The sequence below is a fragment of the Euleptes europaea genome, chromosome 3, assembly GCF_029931775.1.
Source record: "Euleptes europaea isolate rEulEur1 chromosome 3, rEulEur1.hap1, whole genome shotgun sequence".
Lineage (NCBI taxonomy): Eukaryota > Metazoa > Chordata > Lepidosauria > Squamata > Sphaerodactylidae > Euleptes > Euleptes europaea.
Genome location: NC_079314.1, coordinates 15,644,777 through 15,666,272, shown reverse-complemented (window position 1 = coordinate 15,666,272; position 21,496 = coordinate 15,644,777). Strand labels below are relative to the sequence as shown.

General features: G+C 47.6%; 1 protein-coding gene across 1 annotated transcript in view; it reads left to right on the top strand.

Moving 5' to 3' along the window:
- The first annotated feature begins 4,000 nt into the window (after nucleotides 1-4,000).
- The window catches only part of LSR (lipolysis stimulated lipoprotein receptor), a 43,095-nt gene continuing 25,599 nt past the window's right edge, over nucleotides 4,001-21,496 (top strand). The window contains exons 1-2 of the mRNA XM_056847017.1: nucleotides 4,001-4,073; nucleotides 10,927-11,268. Coding sequence (XP_056702995.1) covers nucleotides 4,001-4,073; nucleotides 10,927-11,268 — 415 coding nt within the window. The remainder of the gene's footprint in view (nucleotides 4,074-10,926; nucleotides 11,269-21,496) is intronic.

Sequence of the window (21,496 nt, the reverse complement as noted above, 5' to 3'; positions counted from 1 at the left end):
CTAAGGAGTGGCAACATTTTAAAACAACAAGAACAGAAGTTATTTAATAGAAGCTGCCAGTAGAGGCTTGCCTGTCTTGTTTACACTGAGAAGTTATGGCATGGTGTAAATAAGACACATTTCCCCACCTCTCAGAAAGTGATACAAGAGCTCTGTCAATAGCAAGATCATGGACTGCAAGAAAAGCAAGGTGAGATGAAACAATGTCAAATTTAAACATGTTCACACAAAAAATACAGAGGCAATGTGCAATTCAGAGCTTGGAAGCTAAGCAGAGCTGGCCATGATTAGTATTTGGATGGGAAGTCCAGGAAGGCAATGGCAGACCACCTCTGAATGTCTCTTGCCTTGAAAACCCCGTAAGAAAGCATCATAAGTCAGTTGTGACTTGATGGCACTTTATTATTGGCAATCTTGCTAATTTTAAAACACTAGAATAGTAATCTAAATGCAAACATTCGAAATAAAAACAAGCTTATGCAGCTCTCAGAATACTTGCATTGTTCAGCAAAATATCTTAAACCAGCGTGGGGTTGCCAGCTTTTCAACTGCCCTCTGTAAAAAAAATTATGCCAAAAAAAAAGAAAGTAAAAAAGAAAGACGTAAACAGTTAAATAGGGAGCCCCGTGGGGCAGAGTGGTAAGCTGCAGTACTGCAGTCAAAAGCTCTGCTCACGACCTGAGTTCGATCTTGATGGAAGTTGGGTTAAGGTATCTGGCTCAAGGTTGACTCAGCCTTCCATCCTTCTGAGGTTGGTAAAATGAGTGCCCAGCTTGCTGGGGGTAAAGTGTAGATGACTGGGGAAGGCAATGGCAAACCACCCCGTAAACACAGTCTGCCTGGTAAACATTGGGATGTGACATCACCCTTTGTGTCAGTAATGATCTGGTGCTTGCACAGGGGACTACCTTTACCTTAAACAGTTAAATGCAACAGCTGAGGACACATTACTGCTCATCTTTGCCTGATGAAATGCTTCACTTGCTCATATCTGCATATTAAAAACCTAACTAGGGTTGCCAACTGCAGCTTGAGAAATTCCTGGAGATCAGTAGGGTTGCCAACTTCCAGGTGGTGGCTGCAGATCTCCTGGGATTACAACCCATCTCCAGGTGACAGAGATCAGTTCCCCTGGAGAAAATGGCTGCTTTGAAAGGTGGACTCCATGGCATTAAACCCCTTTGAAGTCCCTCCCCTCTCCAAATCCCACCCTCCTCAGGCTCCACACCCCAAATCTTCAGGTATTTCCTAACCCAGAGCTGGCAACCCTAGAGATCGAGGAGCGCTGCATGGGGAGAGCCAAGTTTGGGGATGGAGCTCGGGAAAATGCAATCTCTATGATATCCCATGACATCTATTCCTTGGCTCCATCATCAACCAAGAGGGAGACTGCAGCCAAGAAATCAGAAGGAGATTGAGACTGGGAAGGGCAGCCATGAAGGAGCTAGAAAAGATTCTTAAGTGTAAGGATGTGTCACTGGCCACCAAGATCAAGTTAATTCATGCCATCGTGTTCCCTGTTACTATGTATGGGTGAGAAAGCTGGACAATGAAGAAAGCTGATAGGAAGGAAGTAGATTCCTTTGAAATGTGGTGTTGGAGGAGAGTGTTACGGATTCTGTGGACTGCCAAAAACAAAAACAAAAAACTGACCCTAAAAGCGAAGATGACTAAACTGAGGCTGTCGCACTTTGGTCACATTATGAGAAGACAAGAGTCACTGGAAAAGACAATCCTGCTAAGAAAAGTTGAAGGCAGCAAGAAAAGAGGAAGACCCAACAAGAGATGGATCGACTCTATAAAGGAAGTCACAGCCCTCAATTTGCAAGACCTGAGCAAGGCTGTTAAAGACAGGACGTTTTGGAGGACACTGATTCATAGGGTCGCCATGAGTCGGAAGTGACTTGAGGGCACTTAACACACACATACGATATCCCATAAAATCCACTCTCCAAAACGTCTATTTGCTCCAGATCTACATAGTGTGGCAATCACATTCCATAAGAACGAAACTCCAGGCCCTGATTTGAGATGGATAATCCTATTTTTATTCCTCCCCAGTCTGGGAAACTGCCAACTGGAGGAGCAAATACACATATGTTTTGCCTGAAAAGGAGAAGACTGAGAGGGGATATAATAACCATCTTCAAGTACTTGTGTGTGTGTGTGTGTGTTAAGTGCCGTCAAGTCGCTTCCGACTCATGGCGACCCTATGAATGAAAGTCCTATCTTTGACTGCCTTGTTCAGATCTTGCAAATTGAAGGCTGTGGCTTCCTTTATTGAGTCAATCCATCTCTTGTTGGGTCTTCCTCTTTTCCTGCATTTCAAGTACTTGAAGGGCTGTCACATAGAGGATGGTGCAGAGTTGTTTTCTGTTGCCCCAGAAGGTCGGACCAGAACCAACGGGTTGAAAGTAAATCAGACGAGTTTCCATCTAGACATTAGGAAGAATTTTCTGACGGTTCGAGCGGTTCCTCAGTGGGACAGGCTTCCTTGGGAGGCGGTGAGCTCTCCTTCCCTGGAGGTTTTTAAGCAGAGGCTAGATGGCCATCTGTCAGCAATGCTGATTCTATGAACTTAGAAAAGAGCAAGAGTCCAGTAGCACCTTAAAGACTAACAAAAAATATTTCCTGGCAAGGTATGAGCTTTCGTAAGCTACAGCTCACTTCTTCCGATACAGCTAGAATGTGAATCCATCTGTCTTTAAGTAGAGGAGAGTGAATTCAGACAAGCATTAGTATGTAAATGTGAATAGCAGACGTGATGAACTTAGGCAGATGATGAGAGGGAGGGCATCTTGGCCATCTTCTGGGCACTGGGTGTGTGTAGGGGAGGTGGTGGAGAATTTCCTGCATTGTGCAGGGGGCTGGACTGGATGACCCTGGTGGTCCCTTCCAACTCTATAATTCTATGGTTCTATAAACAGGAAGGTAAAAGAGCGGACATTTGGTGGCCCTCGTGGGCAAAAACACAAGTTCTAGTTCCATATTAACATACCACACCCTCATTAGCACATTATCTTGATACTTACAGGACAATGATTAGCACATTACTTTTGCAGGACAGTACTCAGCTCAAACCCAACCCCTTTCTGACTATATATTACTCTTCCTACACACTTGACACTGAGAGACACTGTCCTTCAGTGTTACTCCTCTGAAGATGCCTGCCACAGCTGCTGGCGAAACGTCAGGAAAGAAAATACCAAGACCACGGTTACACAGCCCGGATAACCTACAAGAACCAACAAGTTCTGTTCTTACTCCATTTAAGCTATGACCCCTCCCCTATTTTTCGAAATTAGCCGTTGACCAATGGAATACGCTCGTGGCTCAACAGCCCTGGCCTGCCCACCCAATCAGTCACCGGCTTTTGCCCTTTTAAAAACTGCCCCTTATCTAGCTGGGCGTTCCTAGGCAGTACCTGGGCGAGTTCACTTTCCGGGAAAGGGGAGGAGCGGGCTTTACCTACACCCTCCCCCCCTTTCCCTACTCGATTGGCCGGGGCTTAATACATTCCCCGGGGGATTGAGGCGAAACCACCACCCTAGTAGGGGGGGAGGGACACGCAGGTGCGGGTCCGTTCCCCCCTCTCCCGTTCATCCTCGTTATACGAGAGGTCGGCGGGTGAGAAAAAAAAAAGCAACAGCCAAAGCCTGCCTTCCAAGTTTTGCGAGAGCGGTCAACGGTAGTTGACTTTCCTCCTCTTCTCCTCCCCCCCCCCCTCCGGCGGGGCGGAGTTGGTAGCGCCCGCCCTTCGGGGCGAGGCGCTGCACCTGAGGCGCGCGCAGAGTCCACAGCGAGGCTCGCGAGTCGGGTTGCCGGCGGGCGTCGAGGAGCAAGAACGAGGCGGGAGGGAGCGAACAAACAAACACAAAAAAAAGTTCCGGGGGTGGCCGAATCCGCCTCGAGGGGCTTGTCGGTTCGCCCTCTCCCCCCCCTCTTCGTTGGCGGACCGCTTCTCAAGTCCGTGCGAGGGGAGGGGGAAAAAGAAAAAGCCATGGAGACTCGGGCGACGCCTCGGCCGGCCGTGCTGTCCCTGCTGTGGTTCTTGAGCGGCGCTTGGATCGCAGGTGAGGGAAGCGGGCGACGAAAAACCCTCCCACTCTCCTTGCCCCCTCCGCCCGCCTCTGAGGGGCGAAAATAGTCCCCCCCTCTCCGGGTCTCCCGCCTAGGGCGCGGGGCGGGGGGGGGAATGGAACGCGGGCGCTGATTGGCTGACGGGGGAGCGGCGCGGTCGCCTTCTTTCTCGGCGGCTCCTGCGGGAATCCAACGGGATCCTCATTGGGGGGGGGGGATCTGGATCCTGGAATCATTTTTGGACGTGCGGGGCGGCGGGTCGCTTTCTTTCAGCAGGGCTCCTGCCTCTTTAAGCCTGGGCGGCGCACAGTAGTTCAACAGGTGCTGCCTTGGGCATAGAGTTGGTGCAAGCGAGTGGAGAAGGCGTTCAACAGGTGCATGCTCATCTGGGATATGGTTTATAATCAACTAAGGCTGATAGTACAACATAATATCCCTAAAACACCGGAAATGATGTTGTTAAGTATAATGCCAGACTCTATAGTGACTCAGAGACCGTTTTTGATACATGCCACCACTGCTGCAAGACTGGTCTATGCAATGAAATGGAAAACATCCGAGATACCCGATAAGACCGCTTGGATGGATAAAACGATGGGACTGGCTGAAATGGCAAAACTTACTGCATTAATAAATCAAAAAGAAAACACTGAATTTATGGGAGGCATGGATAACATACTGTGTAACTGAATTTAATTTGGGAAATATTAAGGGATATGGCTTGATCTAATTCAAATTGTTTGAAGTAATTAAGTTACCAAAGTTACAGTTTAGATTTTAAGATAATGATAAATATGGTTTATTATAATGAATTAGGCATTAAATACAAAGAGAGAAATAAGGATATTAAATGGACTGAGGAGGGGAGAGGGGAAGTCAATTATATACATCTGTTTAGATAAGAAACTGTTTATATTAAATACTGTGTGAATTGAACGATACAATAGAATGTGAACTAATTTGAAAAATAATAAAAAAATTAAAAAAAGGTGCATGCTCCCACCCCCACCCACCTCGGTTTCCTCTATGTTGGGAGAGACCGCGCCGGTTGAACTGCAGCCTGCTGCACGACTTTCCCCCCAAGCCGTGCCAGATGTTTTCAACTCTACAGAAGAAAAGCAGAGTTGACTTGAGACTCTGGAGTGTTAATGGCTGGGGTTTTTATCCCTGGGCTGGCTGTCCCACAGAGGCGCTCAAATTGCTAAGTAAACAGGGGCGGTGGTGGCAGGATTGTTCTGCTTGCCTCCATTACCTGGCTCTGCTGCTTTTTGGGGGTGGGTGGGTTCTAGGTCTCTTTCTGCCGTGTGCCCCGAAGTGTTTCGTGGTCGCTCTTGCAACTATCGAGGGTACCTGACCTTGCTTTGGTTTTTCAGACAGGTTGCAAAGAAATCGTGTTGGGTAAAAAAAAAAAAACATCACTGTTCCCTGCGCCTTTGTTGCGGTTTGAGAGCTGTAAATGTGATGCTGCCCCTGGGAGCCTGCGACCTGGAGTCTGCTGGGGGGCGGGGGAGGGCTTGCCTTAGAATCATAGAGTTGGAAGGGACCACCAGGATCATCTAGTCCAACCCCCAGCACAATGCAGGAAATTTACAACTACCTCCCCCCCCCACATCCCCAGTGACCCCTACTCCATGCCCAGAAGATGGCCAAGATGCCGTCCCTCTCATCATCTGCTTAAGGTCATAGAATCAGCATTGCTGACAGATGGCCATCTAGCCTCTGCTTAAAAACCTCCAGGGAAGGAGAACCCACCACCTCCCGAGGAAGCCTGTTCCACTGATGAACCACTCTAACTGTTAGAAATTTCTTCCTAATGTCTAGACAAAAACTCATTTCCACGTCTGTGCATTGGATCTACGTGGCACTGTGTCCTTTTTATCCGCTTCTGTAGCCCTTTTCGAAGGGCAGGTGGTGGCGGTTCTCCTGGGCTCTGCCCCCATTTGAAATATCGAATGTAGGCTCTTTATTTTATTTTTGGTCTTATATCCCGCCTGTCTCATGGCCGAAAGCTGGGCTCAGGGCAGCTTACAACAAGTACAGCATAAAAACAATAAAAAGATTCAAAATACCCCTATTTAAAAACAACAACCAACCTCTAGATTAAAAACAGATGGCACTCATTTACCAGCACACTCTTCCGTCTCTTCAGTGCCCCCTTGTTTGGTTGATCTAATTTACTGCCCTCCTGGATCCTTTCCCACAGGCTGCCTCGCTTGTGGGCTTGTTCCTCTTGCTTTGTCTGCAGGGTTCCCAGGTCTCAACCTGGAAATATGTCCTGTACCCAGTGCATCTGGAAATGAGGTACTCACAACTTTCCCTCATCCTGCCACCCTTGGGGCAGGTGGGAGGAGGAGTAGGCGATAGAACCAAGGAGAGAAGCTGCCATTGCCCCCATTTCTCCAGTACAGGGTAGATCTCCAGGCTGGGACCTGGCAACCCTGCTTACACGTGTCAAAAGGCTTGCGCCTTCCAAAAGACAAAAGCAAAGGCAGCCGTCTTGGCCACCTGAAGCCACAGGAGCCTCCCCTTACCTGATGAATTCCCAGCTGCTGTGGGCTTTAGCAGCCCCATAAGTACCTTAATGTACATCCAGGAGGCTGTACTGGGCAGTACCCCAAATGCATTTTACTTCTGGGGCAAGAGCTGGTGTTGCTGGATGAGACTCAAGGACAATTGTGGGCGTCTTGTAGTGGGGCTGTGGAGGAGCACCTGTTTTTTTCCCCACACAGATTGGCTGTTACCGCACTTGTATTCCCACCGATGTATTAAGAGTTTGAAAACGTTATAAAAAATACTGTTCGCACTTTGTTTGGCCCCTTTAGCTGTGAAGTCGTCTTCCAACCATTTATAAGCCGTGGTATCCAAAAACCCTTTTAAAGCGATGTTTTTTTACAACATTTTCAAACTCTTAATACATTGCTAGGAATACAAAGTGCTGTAACCCCCAAGGTCCCTTTTCTCCCTTTCTTATAATACCAGAAAGTGGGTCATCTGCTGAAGCTGGAGGGTGAGAGATTCAAAACAGATAAAATGAAATATTCACACAACGCATAGTTAAATTGTGGAACTCCCTGCCCCAGGATGTGATGGCTGCCAACTTGGAAGGCTGCTTTAAGAGGGAAGTAGACATATTCACGGAGGAGAGGGCTATCCATGGCTACTAGTTAAAATGGCTACTAGTCATGATGCATCCCTACCCTCTCCAGTCTCAGAGGAGCATGCCTATTATATTAGGTGCTGTGGAACACAGGCAGGATAATGCTGCTGCAGTTGTCTTTGTGAGCTTCCTAGAGTCACCTGGTTGGCCACGGTGTGAACAAACTGCTGGACTTGATGGACGTTGGTCTGATCCAGCATGGCTTTTCTTATATTCTTACATCCCCAGTTCCAATCCTTTGCAACTCCAGTTAAACAATCTCAAGGGCAGGAGGGGGCAGTGTTAGGAAAGTCCCTTCTCTGCCTAAGACCCTGAGTTGTGAAAAATAGTGAGTTAAGCCACCCAACTAGGGTGACTCAGTATAAAGCAACTTCATACGCTCATGGATCAGAAGACTTTGCGGCTGTTTTTGTTTCCTCTTTTCCAGTGTTCACTGTGTGTCCTCTTTGTATGTTGCGTGGCTGGGTGTATCCTTGCGTATTAACCTTCAAAGGTAAACGCACAGCTTGTAAAAAAAAGAAAAGAAAATCGTTGTTGCTCAGTCCCTCGCTCCTTCTGGGAAGCCCTGGTTTCGTGACTTCTGGGGAAGGGTGGTACTTCCCACTGTAAGTGATGCATTATTGATCACTGTGTCTGAATGCAGAAGCCTGTGCTGGAGGTATGGCCGTCTGTGGGGGAGCGTAATTATTTTCTCCCCGGAAGAGCGATGTCTGATCCTGGCTGGCGTGGCCGCAGTGACACAAGCCTGCCGAAACTCCCTGCCCTTTGTGGGCGGAAGCTGATCTCTCTACCAACCCCCCCTTTCAGGTTGGAATGAAACCACAGGAGCAAATAGACGGGAACCAGGAAGGCTATGAGTGCGCGGAATACGGGCTGGCTTTGTTTCAGTGGGAATGAAGCTTTGGTTGAAAAAAATATACATTTGTCCTGTTCCTCAGACAGGAGAAAATGCAAAAGGATCAGTAGGAAATGTGTACTGCTTTTTCATTACAAAGCGTACACAAGCTGTTCATTGATACAGTGGTGGAAAGTGCTGTAAGGTTGCAGCCAACTTATGGAACAAGAGAGCCAACTTTCAGGACAAGAGTAACAGAGGTGGTTTGAAGAAGAAGAGTTGGTTTTTATATGCCTACTTTCTCTCCCACTTAAGAAAGAATCAAACCGGCTTACAATCACCTTCCCCTCCCCACAATAGATACTCTGTGATGTAGGTGAGGCTCAGAGAGCTCTAACAGAGCTGTGACTAGCCCAAAGTTACCCAGCTGGCTTCATATGTAGGAATGGGGAAACCAACCCAGTTCGCCAGATTAGCGTCCGCCGCTCATGTGGAGGAGTGGGGCATCCAACCCAGTTCTCCAGATCAGATTCCGTGACTGCAAACCACTGCTCTAAACCACTACACCATGCTGGCTCTCCCTTGCCTACCTCTGCATAGCATCCCTGTTATTGCTTGGTGGTCTCCCATCCAAGTACCAACCAGGGCCAACCCTGCGTAGCTTCCAGGATCTGATGAGATCAGGCTAGCTTGGTAATCCATGTCAGGTCATTCAATAAAGGGGTGTACTTGGGTGCCTTTGATGGGGGGCGGCAAGGGACACAAAGCTCCAAAGACAGACTTGCTAATCACTATCTTCTAATTGGAGTTCTTTGTTTCCCTGCTTAGTATAATATGGTTCCCATTAGCTGTACTGATATTGAGCAGCGCTCATTGGGTGACTTGGAAGCAAGTCCACCGGCTTGTAAGTGAAATACGGAGTGGCTTATCTCGGACCAGCTTCATTTCTGTGTGTTGAACATGGGCAGTCTCGACTGGAGGAAAATATCCATATTTGTGGTGGAAAGTGCGGTCAAGTCACAGCTGACTTACGACAACCCCTTCAGGGGTTTTCAAGGCAAGACATGGACAGAGGTGGTTTGCCATTGCCTGCCTCTGCGTAGCAACCCTGGACTTCCTTGGCGGTCTCCTATCCATACACCAACCAGGCTGACGCTGCTTGGCTTCCGAGATAGGATGAGATTGGGCTCGCCTGGGCCATCCAGGTCAGGGTGTCCGTATTCATGCAGGCTTGTAAATAGCCACTCACCTAGTTCCTTGTGGCAATTAAAAACTACACCTAGGCCAGGAAGGTTGTGTATCTTTTTTTCCAGGTTTGTTGATGTGCTACAAAGATATGCCTCTGTGGGCAGGCTAGTATTTTTGTGGGCCGTTTGATTTACTCGCAGGGCTGGGTTTGCAAGTAGGCTGTTGTATTGCCAAAGAGGGGTTGTTTTGTACGCATAAAATAACCCAGTGAGCCAGTGTAGTGGTTAAGAGTGTTGGACTAGTATCTGGAAGGCCCCAGGTTTGAATCCCCGCTCTGCCGTGGAAGCTTGCTGGGTGACTGGGCCAGCCAGACTCTCTCAGCCTAACCCACCTCACAGGGTTGTTGTGAGGATGAAATGGATGTAGGCTACTTTGGGACCCCACTGTGGAGAAAGGTGGGGGTGTAAATGAATGAAATAAACAATAAATAAGTAAATTTCCAAGTTTCATTCTCTAGCATCTCCTGGGGAAGGAGGTTTGGAAATACCTTTCTGCCAGAGATCCTGGGTAGCTGCTGCTCTTCAGGGTAGACAGCAGCGGGTGTTGGTGGAGCAGTGGTCTTTCTCGGAATAACGTTGCTCAACTCCCAGAATGTTGACCTAGTGGTTGGAAGCAGTCTGTCCTACTTAAAAAAATTTTAAACCAAGTTTGAGCTTATGAAATGCACAAAATGTCTCCCATGCCTCTGCTGTTGGCTCATCTTTGGGGATTGTTTCAGGTAACTAAGCGCCAGTTCTATGTTAGAGCTGGTGGGCAACTGGGATCCTCAGTCTAAAATGCTGGATCCAAAGAAGGCAGACTCGCTGCTTGTATCCTCAACCCCGGACCGTTTAGAAAGGAGCACCCTCCCAATCGGGAGGGAGGTGATCCTTTAGGAAATCTGCTGATCGAGGTGGACATACTAGAAAAAAATCCCTGGGGGGTTCCTTTCCTGTCCTCACACTCTAAAAACCTCGCTTTTCCTTCCAGATGAAAAATGTATGGGGATAACAATACATTTTCAGCTCTAGCTGCCAGCAGCGAAGTCCTAGAGCATGAAAAAAATGAAATAAGAAACATTTATCCTGGAGTTGTTCCTGTGTGCCCCTTTTGACTGTCTTGATGGCCACTTGCTGTAGTGATTATACAGTGAGGACTCCTTTTGAAGGCAATGCACTCTAGCAAAATGTGTTAAATTATTGTGAGGAGGTTTCTTGCTGTTGATAGCCGATAGCAGATTCAAACCAGGCTCATTCCTTTTTGGGAAAAGGTGACATTTAGTCTGAGCTTTTAGAAACCGTGAGGCTTCCTTGGGGACATCTCATGCTTGTTCTTTGAACGGTTTTTTGTTTCCCCGATAAGAGGAAGCAAAGAAGCCGAACTGGCTTTACCAGATCGAGGGGCTAGCCACATGCTCCTGGAATGAGCTGGTTAATAAGTGTGAGGAAGGTCGGCTTACCCTCTCCGCAGGGTTTGGCATCCTGGGTTGTGGGGAGAAATGGGTTTGCAGCGTTCTGAACGAATGGGGGTGGAGCGAGTGTTTGGGTGGGGACATCTGCAGCATTTGAGTAAAGCTGCCCTGATCAGTGTCCTTCCCCCCCATCTGATTGTCTTCTTCTGTCCCCAGATCGTGTGTCCGCCATACAAGTCACGATGCAGAACCCCTTCAACGTGGTCATCCTGTTTCAGCCTGTCACCCTGCAGTGCAACTACCAGACCACGTACAACCAGCCACCCGTGGTCACCTGGAAGTACAAATCTTACTGCCGCAGCCGCCTGACTGACGCCTTCAACCCCAGCAGCCAGGAGAGCCAGATCACCAACCAGCTGCAGCAGAACAACCCTGGTTACAACCCCTACGTGGAGTGTCAGGACAACGTCAGGACCGTGAGACTGGTGGCTTCCAAGCAAGGCAGCTTGGTGACCCTTGGAGATTTTTACCAGGGCCGGCGCATCACCATCACCAACGGTAACTATGCTGTGTTGGTGGTCTCATGTAAACTGAATCAAGCTAGATGCTTAAGAGAGAACTGTCTGTAGTCAGTCAGGCAGCGATGCTTTGCAAAGGTTGAGATTTTAAGTCACGCGTGACTCGCAGGACTGTTTTGCAGTCTAGTTCCTTTTGCGGATTGGTGTGCAAGGTCGATCTAAAAAGCGTTTGTCGATGCAAGAGGGAAGCAAGTGTCACCTGGTGCCCAATACTGGGCTCCTAGATTTTGCTCCTAATTTTTTTTTTGGTGGCGGGGAGATGAACTGGGGTTTGATCTGTTACTCCCAGAGCAGAAAATAAGGAGCAAGGATATGTGAATTTGGTTCTCTACTGGATGCTTTCAGCATTTTCCATTGTTTCCTTGTCTATCTCTCCCTGTCTCTTTAGAAGTGTTAGTTATGAAATTCTTCTTTCTTGCAAGAAATGTTAAACTGGTGCTCGTATAGCAGAAGGGATAAGGCGGTGAGCTGAAGAGCTTCAGGTTGGGATCTGGTCTTGGCTACCCATTTACAAGGAAGCTCTGGGCAAACCTAGTCTCCCCATTCCCCGGTATGGAAATACCACTAGAGTCTTTCAGTAGTCCTTACGGTTGGTAAGGTAATATGTGTGAAAGTGATTTGAATACTGAATGCTCTGCCTAAATACTAAGAATGTGAATTCTTTGCCTGGGCATTCTGTTCTGAGTTTCCTCTGTATTTAGGGGCTCTACCTGCCATGAAATTGATAGTGTTGATAATACACAACAAATGAATTTCTGTCCAATAGTGATGAGGGGGTCTTGGGTGGCAGAAAACTGAACAAAGCTCGCCCTGCTTGTACGTTGAATTTCTGCAGCTCGAGACCATATATAAGGAGATCCTCATTTTTAATTCAAAGTTTTCCAAAGAGAACCCTAGTTGTGGTGCCGCTGCACACCAGGCCCTATGTGTTGGGGTGGAGAAAGAGTAGAAGAAGAGGAGTTGGTTTTTATTTGCCGACTTTCTCTACAACTTAAGGAGAATCAAACCGGCTTACAATCACCTTCCCTTCCTCTCTCTACAACAGACACCTGTGAGGGTGAGGCTGAGAGAGTTCGGAGAGAACTACGACTAACCCAAGGTCACCAAGCAGGCTTCATGTGGAGAAGTGGGGAATCAAACCTGTTCTCCAGATTAGAGTCCACTGCTCCTAACCACTACACCGGCTCTCCTGAGTGCCTGATCAGAAGGCCAACTGAGCTAACATTAATATAAACCATCCTTCTCCTGATGGAGAAACTGGGACACGGGGAAGGGACAGAATCTGGTCACGCCCAGCTGTTTTGCGCTGAGTAGAGGGAGGAACCTAGGAGGCATTCTGGCCCTTTGCCTGCTGGTCTGTTTCTGCTGCCATTGCGCAAACCCTCCTGCGGACTCTTGAACCAGTATGATCAGCAGGCTTCCAAGAACAAGCTGATCCCATGAAAATTTACAAGAGGAAAAAAGATAAAAGGAATTTGGCTCCAAGCGATTGCATCCTCTTCATCCAGTTCTTCCTCCACCCCCACCAATTCTTTCACAACAAATGGACATAACATCAAAAATATGGTTCTCTGTCCTGGCTGTGGCTTCCCCCCTACTCTGTATCCAGGGACATGTCGTGCCATTATGCATGCACTTGATGCCTGCTCGTTCTGACCCATTGTTCTGCAAGGATTTAAGGTGGGGGGCTCTTGTCAGAAGGGATTGTATCCTACCCAGAGCTCCTGAAGGGGAAAGGTGAGCTGTGTTATGGCAGCATTCCCAATTTTGTGTGTGTGAGCAGCTGCTAGAGGTGTGAGATTCCCTACAGTTAGGTTGGGGAGAATATGGGGCTAAGATTTGTATGTGTGCTGCTTGAATCATTTTGTTGTTTTGACCGATCAAAGGCTACGAAGAGAACTTCTGGTGAACCCAAACTGCGGGAACTCTTCTGACAAGCAGCCAAATTCTTCATATTCTCCGCCTTGCTGTGGAGCTTTAACCTACTTTACCTAGCTATAGTTGATGGGCCGGAGCCCCTGTAGGCAGGGTGTGTTAGCGACGTTGACCGGAGTTGGATAGGGTTGGAACGGCTGTTTGTAGCTGATCTTATGCCAAAATATGGTTTAGAGAAGATTATGATCCTTTCAGGCCAAAACTATGTAGGCTTCATAGATCAAAACCAGTACATACCTTGAATTGTTCCCACCTGAAGCAAGGCAGAGAATTGGTCTTGGGGCTATGATGGAGTTGGTATGAGCTTCCTGGCCTGTCTATATTCTGCATGTTCCATAGGTTCTGAAGATTCATTGCTTCAGTTAAATACAAGAAGTGTGTTTTAAAAGCAAACAAACCTCAGTCTTGCTACTAACAGCTCACTCTTACAACCAGCAGCGAAAATATTTTGAACTATAACTAAGAATGGTGGCTCTTCTGGTTGAATCCAAGCTTCTTAGTTCCAAATCTGAACACAGCGTCAGCTAAACCGTGCCGAATCACTGAACTCTTCCTTGCTGTTTTCATGCCATAGAATTAGGCCCCTGCTAAATTCTGTGGGTGGCACTATAATTTTTTATTTAAAGAAAACTAATAAATACGGAAAGCGGCAAAATGGCAACAAGAATAACATTTAGTGTTTCAGGGAGGTCAGAAGTCCATGGCAAGGTACAGCTTGTGACAACATGTTTCCAGACTTGGAAGAATTACATGCTGTTCTGTCTTGCCTGGCCTCCCCCCCCTCCCCAAATCCACCAAAATTACAGTGTGATAACAGAATATTTTCTTTTTTTCCATGCCGCAGAATGGCCTGACTCATGTCAGGGAGGAAAAAAACCCTTTCTGAAACATCTGCTATGCCTGTTGCATCTTCATAGGACTTTTTTTGACCGACCTGCTGTGGATTACGGTGTTGAATCTTGACAGCTGATGAAGTACTAAACAGCAGCCCCGGAACCCACACTTTAAAATGTCCTTAATTACATCCTTGCGGTAGCGCTTTTCATCCTCGCAGCACTTTTCTAAATGCCCGGTTGTGCTTTCCTGAGAAGCACGGAGAGGTTCAATTAAAAGCACACGCTTCTCAGGCCGATCCGGTCGTGGAAGCGACTGGCCCAGGAATGTGCTTACCTTGCAGGCGTTTTAGTGTACTGGGGCAGGGTTGGGCTTCTGGTGGTTCGTGACAATGCGGAGATGGCTTTAAAATAGGGTTAGAGAAATCCATTGACAGTAACTAGCTGCGTTGAATAAAAGGTAGGTCCATATAAGGATGCAGCAAGCCAGTGCTGGGAGGCAGCATCAGGGGAAGACCATAGTCCCTGTGTCCTGTTTGTTGGCCCGCTGTGTGAAGAAGAAGAGTTGGTTTTTATATGCCGACTTTCTCTACCACTTAAGAATCAAACCAGCTTGCAATCACCTTCTCTTCCCCTCCCCACAACAGACCCCCTGTGAGGTAGGTGGGGCTGAGAGAGCTCTAAGAGAACTGTGACTAGCCCAAGGTCACCCAGCTGGCTTCATGTACAGGAATGGGGAAACCAACTCGGTTCTCCAGATTAGATTCCTCCGCTCATGTGGAGGAGTGGGGAATCAAACCTAGTTCTCCAGATTAGAGTCCACCGCTCCAAACCACTGCTCTTAACCACTACACCACACTGGCTCTCAGGATGTTGGACTAGATGGATCTCTGGTCTGATCCTGCAGGTTTTATTTATGCAAGGGCTGTGAAACATATGGCCCATGGGCAGCATCCAACCCCTTGAGAGCTCTTATCATGCCCACGAGCCAGCCTCCCTCCCCTGTCCCAATCTGGGCTGGCGAGGCCCTGCCCAACCAAGTAACATTCATGTCATATCCAGCCCTCGTAACAAACGAGTTTGACACCCCTGATTTATGTTCTTATTGTGGTCCATTCAGCAATTGCATCTGGCCCCTCGCCTCTCCATCAAACATCAGTCCAGATGTGATGAAAACCTCTGCTCACAGTTTCATCTGGGGTCAGTAAGAGCACTGTTTCTTTAAACATAGTATGAGGCACAGATAACATACCTTTTTTGGGGGGGTTATGTATAATATCCTAGCCATGTCTGAGTGCTTGTACCCTGTGTAATGAGTCTATCAAGCCCCTGGGGGAGAACGATGTGAAACGGGATGAACTGGACCACAGAAGATGCGGGGGTATCATTTTTTAATGCTCCTCTATAAGCTCCCTGCAGGCAGAAAATGCACATGTAGGGAACCAGCTGGGCTGGAATGCTTCTCTCTGCTACTTTAGTTGTTTTAAATTTATACAGCTTATTTTATTATTATTATTTTAGCCTGGGTGGTTGTTTAAAAAATGTGGCATTCCCTACCTGCAGTCTGAAATATTGCAACACGCTTAGGATTCTGCGTTCACCTTCTCCTGAACCTATAGACCAGGCCTGATTACGTTGCTGCACCTTACCAATGGCTTGTTAGCAGAGGCAAAACGTTGATGAAAGAACTGAGTTGTGAAGCAAAATACACTTCCAGTCCCCAAGCCATTGACTAGAAAACTGAGTGGTCCCTGAGAATACAGAAGCTAGCTCTTTGCTGGAGCTGAGTAAATGGATGTTGTTTTCACGAGGGCTACTGTCTTCATCTTATCCTAAAGTGTCTTATTTCCTGCTTGCCTGAGGGAGTGCTGGTGCCCCAGCTTAGAATCAAGTCCGAGATTTGTGGGAGAGCATAAACTTCCAGAACCCAGGTGATCTTGTCACTGTACTTTCCTTCCAAAAACAAGTTACAGACCAAGGGTGTCAAACATAAGGGCCACGGGCCAGATCTGGCTCCTTGAGAGCTGTTATCTGATTCGCGAGCCAGCCAGCCTCCCTCTCAATCTGGGGTGGCAAGGCATGGCCCGGCCTGGCCAAGTGATATTTATGTCATATCCAGCCCTGGTAACAAAAAAGTTCAGCACCCCTATTAGAAGTTAAGAAGTTAAGAGTATTTGCAAATGCGACTAATTTTTCTCTCCCCATCTCCCATCCTAACAGCATATGGCCACCCCCCCTTTGAAATTGTCTGGATTTTTATTTATTTTTTATTACAAATCAAACCTCCGAATGGAAAGAAATAAAAGTATAACAATGGTGGTTAGTCTACATATTAGCTTGTGAAGAATGCACCGAAGAATCCAGGCAACACGCTTCACCTGTTGCAGTCTGACATCTGCCATATTAAGAAAACATTCAGATCAGTGTAATCACTAATTACAGGCCAAGGAATTACGCAAATCAGCCGCAGCCTCCTAGCACAAATTTATAAATTAATCACCACTGTTTTTCAGTCTGGCAGCTATATTTGAGCAGTGCTATACTAGTTCATTTTCTTCTCTTCATTACCACTTATTCCAAGAAGCATTATGCAGCTAGCAACATGTACAATTCACCTAATTCAATTCACCCGGACAATTAGAATATTCACTGATTTATCAGAATGCTTATGTACTTTTAAAATATTCTCCTGTCTCCTGGAGACTGATGGCCAATGAAAATAACCCTTCCAGTTTTTAGTCTGTTGCTAAAAGATTTATATTACAACACTGGAAAGATAAATGCTCCAGGAACCCAATGGATTGAAGACCTTACAACCTTATCAAGATTGGTAAATACTGCACGTAGACAACATCTGCCTGTGGCCGTATTTTTAGATATTTGCAAATGCGACTAATTTTTCTCTCCCCATCTCCCATCCTATCAGCATATGGCCTCCCCCCCTTTGAAATTGTCTGGATTTTTATTTTGAGTTTGACACCCCTGCTTTAGGTGATCTTTCACAAGCTGTTCCTCTCTACCCACTGCTGGCAATATATGAATGACAATACCTGATAGGGCTGGTGTAGGGATAACAAGACATGAACACATGAAGCTGCCTTATACTGAATCAAACCCTTGGTCCATCAAAGTCAGTATTGTCTACTCAGACTGGCAGCAGCTCTCCAGGGTCTCAGGCGGAGGTTTTTCACATCACCGACCTGCCTATCCCTTTAACTGGAGATGCCGGGGATTGAACCTGGGACTTTCTGCATGCCAAGCAGATGCTCTGCCACTGAGCTATGGTCCTTCCCCAAGAGAATTCCTATTGCACAGCAGCCAAAGCATCCTGAAGTGGAGGGTTGTGTCCACAATACCAACTTCCTGCTCCCTTCCTCTGTTTTAGTTACCTTGATAAAGCGTGCAGACCACAGATGGATAGAGGTGAGAAACAGGAACTAATTTGGGGGCAGCGTGTGCAGGTGACAGAGCAGCATTTATTTATTTATTTTTGCTAAGATGGTGTTTGATTCCAGCTACCCAACTAATTGCTGTTTACCCTGCAAATATCCTGAAGCTTTTGGGCGGTTCGAAGTCCAAATCTGCTGAGAAGCAGAGATGTAAATCTCCACATAAGTCCTCCCACACTCCCACTTAACATGTCACCCGACAGAGTCCTTCGTCATTCTGCACCTTCTTAGCACAAAGGGGTGGCAACGCTCTTGCGGTCTGCTGGTGCCCTGGCTCCTAGGCAGCTTCTCTTCCACCCTTCCTTGGGTGCCCAGTCACATGGGCCAAGCTGCCTTCCACTGAATCAGACACATCATCCATCGAGGTCAGTATTGTTTGCTCAGACTGGCAGCGGCTCTCCAAGGTTTTTCACATCACCTCCTACCTGATCCTTTAAACTGGAGATGCCAGGGATTGAACCTTGGATCGTCTGCATGCTCTTCCACTGAGCCACAGCCTTCCCTTTAGTGCATGGGCATCTTATCCATACAGATAGAAAAAAGGTCAGAATCTCACCACAGTGACCCTTACTGGCATTTCTGGCTTAAGAAGAAGAGGAATTGGTTTTTATATGCTGACTTTCTCTACCTCTTAAGAAAGAATCAAGCCGGCTTACAATCACCTTCCTTTCCCTCCCCACAACAGACACCCTGTGAGGTAGGTGGGACTGAGAGAGCTGAGCTGTGACTAGCCCAAGGTCTCCCAGCTGGCTTCACGTGGAGGAGTCAGGAAACCAATCCGGTTCACCAGATTTGCGTCCGCCGCTCACGTGGAGGAGTGGGGAATCAAGCCCGGTTTTCCAGATCAGAGCCCACTGTTCCAAACCAGTGCTCTTAACCACTACACCACGCTGGCTGGCCACTTCACTTCCAATGCACAGCATATCAAATTGAGTCTCCCACTCCTAGTGTGACTCTGACCGCTACCTCGGTATTCTTTAACCTTTCCAGAGTCAGGGGGCCTACCTCTGAAACTCACTGAGTACATGACTCTGAAGTAGGGTTGCCAGCTCCGGATTGGGACATATCTGGAGATTTTGGGGGTGGAGCCTAGGGAGGGTGGGGTTTGGGGAGTGGAGTGACCAGTGGGGTATAATGCCATAGAACCCACCTTCCAAAGCGGCCATTTTCTCCAGGTTAACTAAACCCTGTCACCTGGGGATCAGTTGTAATAGCAGGAGATCTCCAGCCACCACCTGGAGGTTGGCAACCCTACTCTGAAGTCATGAAGCAATGCATTTGAGAACCAAAGTCATGGGACAAGATGTTGACCCAGTAGAGTTTTCAAGCAAGAGACTAATAGAGGCAGTTTGCCATTGCCTTCCTCTGCATAGCTAACCTGGAATTCCTTAGCGGTCTCTCATCCACAGAATATCCAGGGCTGACCCCACTTCACTTCCAAGACCTAGCAAGATTGGGCTAGCCTGGGCCATCCAGGGACCAGAAAGCACAACTGGAGTTACCAGGGCGGTGTTCTACCTTCTCAACCTAAGGCCCCGTACAGGCAAGAAAAGGGACATTGTTCTCTGTGTATGCCCACTTACAGCAAGTCCTTCCAAAAAGCCCCCCAAAGCATATGGGGGCACTATAGGGGCTCAAAATGCAGAAGGTGGGGCTCAGTGAGCCCCTTCCCCCCCAGTGCATTGAAGACCACTTCGCTGTACCACCCTGTCTCTCTGGCTTTGACGTTCCAGCGTCCTTATATTCGTTCTTTCTTTTCGGGGTGGATGCGAAGGGTGCAGCAGCATCCAAATCAACAGCTCCTTTGCATGTTTGATCAGCTGAGTGTGATTTACTGTTGGACTTGGAATGTGGTGCCTTGGGGAGGCTTGCCTTTGTCTGTTTCCTGTTTAATCCTGGGAGTGTTTTTCCCCTTGGCAGGGTGTGGCGTCTTGACTCTGCGTGAGTTCTGAGTTTTCTTTGTACTTCGTCCCAAACAATGCATGTTCCACTGGTTGAGAGAGGCGTGATACTGCTGCATGCTTACAATCTCCTGGCCGTGCTGAGCTTTTAAATATCATTCGAGCTAAAAGCTTGGGCAGTTATTGTTCTGAGAGCCAGACAGAACCCTAGTATAGCTACTGGGTTTGAAAACTGTGCTGAAAAGCACAAAGCCCATGAGGGGAATCAGATTTTTTTTTAAAATTGATCTGTTGCATCTTTTTAAAAAAATGCATTGCATGTTTTGGAAACATTGGAAGTGTTCACCAGCATGGCTGTTGAAGGGGCTGAGAAAAGAACTGTCCATGAGACATAGTGAAATAAACTGGGGTATGGGGAGAGGAATGAGAATAAATCTGGATGAAGGAAGTCCCACCTACTCCATCTAGTTTCGTTAGGAGATATTCCTCAAAGCCTGTTTCAGATTTATTTTAATATGCATGGGGATAAAAATAGTTTGGAAGGAATGAAAGGTGAGTTTCGGACTCAATCAAATCTACAGTGTTCTTTAGGTTGGGGAGGAGGGTGACATCTTTCCTTTTTTAAAAAAAAGCATTTTAATCCTCAGGAACTTCTAGCAGATGGTATAATGTAGGAAGACAGTGACAGCTTTTACTCAGGTGTATCCCAAAGACATTTTATGATTTTGGGGACTTTATGATTTCTTGCAAGCCCTGGTTCTTCCAGTATGTAGGAAGGGATAGTGGTGCCTTTTTTTACTCATAGGAACAGATTATATGCAAGACATGGAAATGAACACATAAGCTGCCTTATACGGAATCAGACCTTTGGCCCATCAAAGTCAGTATTGTCTACTCAGACCAGCAGCGGCTCTCCAGGGCCTCAGGCGGAGGTCTTTCAGGTCACCTACTTGACTGGGGAAGGCACTGGCAAAACACCCCGCAAACAAAGTCTGCCTTGGAAACGTCGGGATATGACGTCACCCCATGGGTCAGGAATGACCTGGTGCTTGCGCAGGGGACCTTTACCTTTATACTTGCCTAGTCCCTTTAACTGGAGATTCTGGGATTGAACCTGGGACCTTCTGCATCTTCAGAAGGACAGTGTCTCTCGACTTATGACATCATTTGCAGGCCATACACAATTATCAACTTAAAAATTAGCTGACCAAGCCCCAAGCAGGCAGCTGCCCCAGATGACACCCCCCCTGGCGTGGGCATGCAGGTAGGCATCCAACCAGTGGCGCACTCGCCCACCTGGTGGCACAGGATGGTCTGTTTCACCAGCCGGGCATAGCAGTCCAGCTGCACGCCGAAGTTGCTCCTGTTCTGCATGGTCGGGGCCAGATTCTACAGCTGGCTCCAGCTACCTCCGCCTGCAGGGATGAAATGAGGACATACTGGCTAAGAACTCCCCCCCCCCTGCGCATTCTGGCCCTGCCCCCTTTAACCCCTCCATTGTCGCCACTTCTGCCCTCAGCCCTCTTGTAGTACAGAGGGAATACGTTTCTCCACGGCCCGGGTGGGAAAGAGTTAACACAGTTTCTTGGGCGGTCCTAGCAGCTCCATAGCTAAAGACTCTTCTGCAAGGGGGGGGAAGGTTTTTTTCCTCAGCAAAACAAACTCACATCTGCCTTGCATAGAGGCTACTCCTGTCTGTGGGGCAGATCACCAGTCTTAGATCTTTCTGAGCTAGAGATCTGCCAGGACCCACAAAGGGCCAGATCAAATGATTTCGCGGGTCTTAAATGGCCCCTGGGCCTGTCGTTCCCCACCCCTGGTTTAGTATATAGGTGCTAGGTGAAAATTAGCATTCCGTGATGAATTTTTCTCCTGAAAAGTGCTCCATGACTCAAAAAGTTTGGGAACCGCTGCTGTAGAGAATAGGTATGCACCATGGCTAGTATCCGTTTTGACTAGTAGCCCTAGATAGCCCTCTCCTCCATGAACATGACCACTCCCCTTTTAAAACCTTCCGAGCTGGCAGCTGTGACTTTGGGCTATAGGGCTATATGATAATGGAATGGTTGAGGGAGGCGCTTTTATAAAGG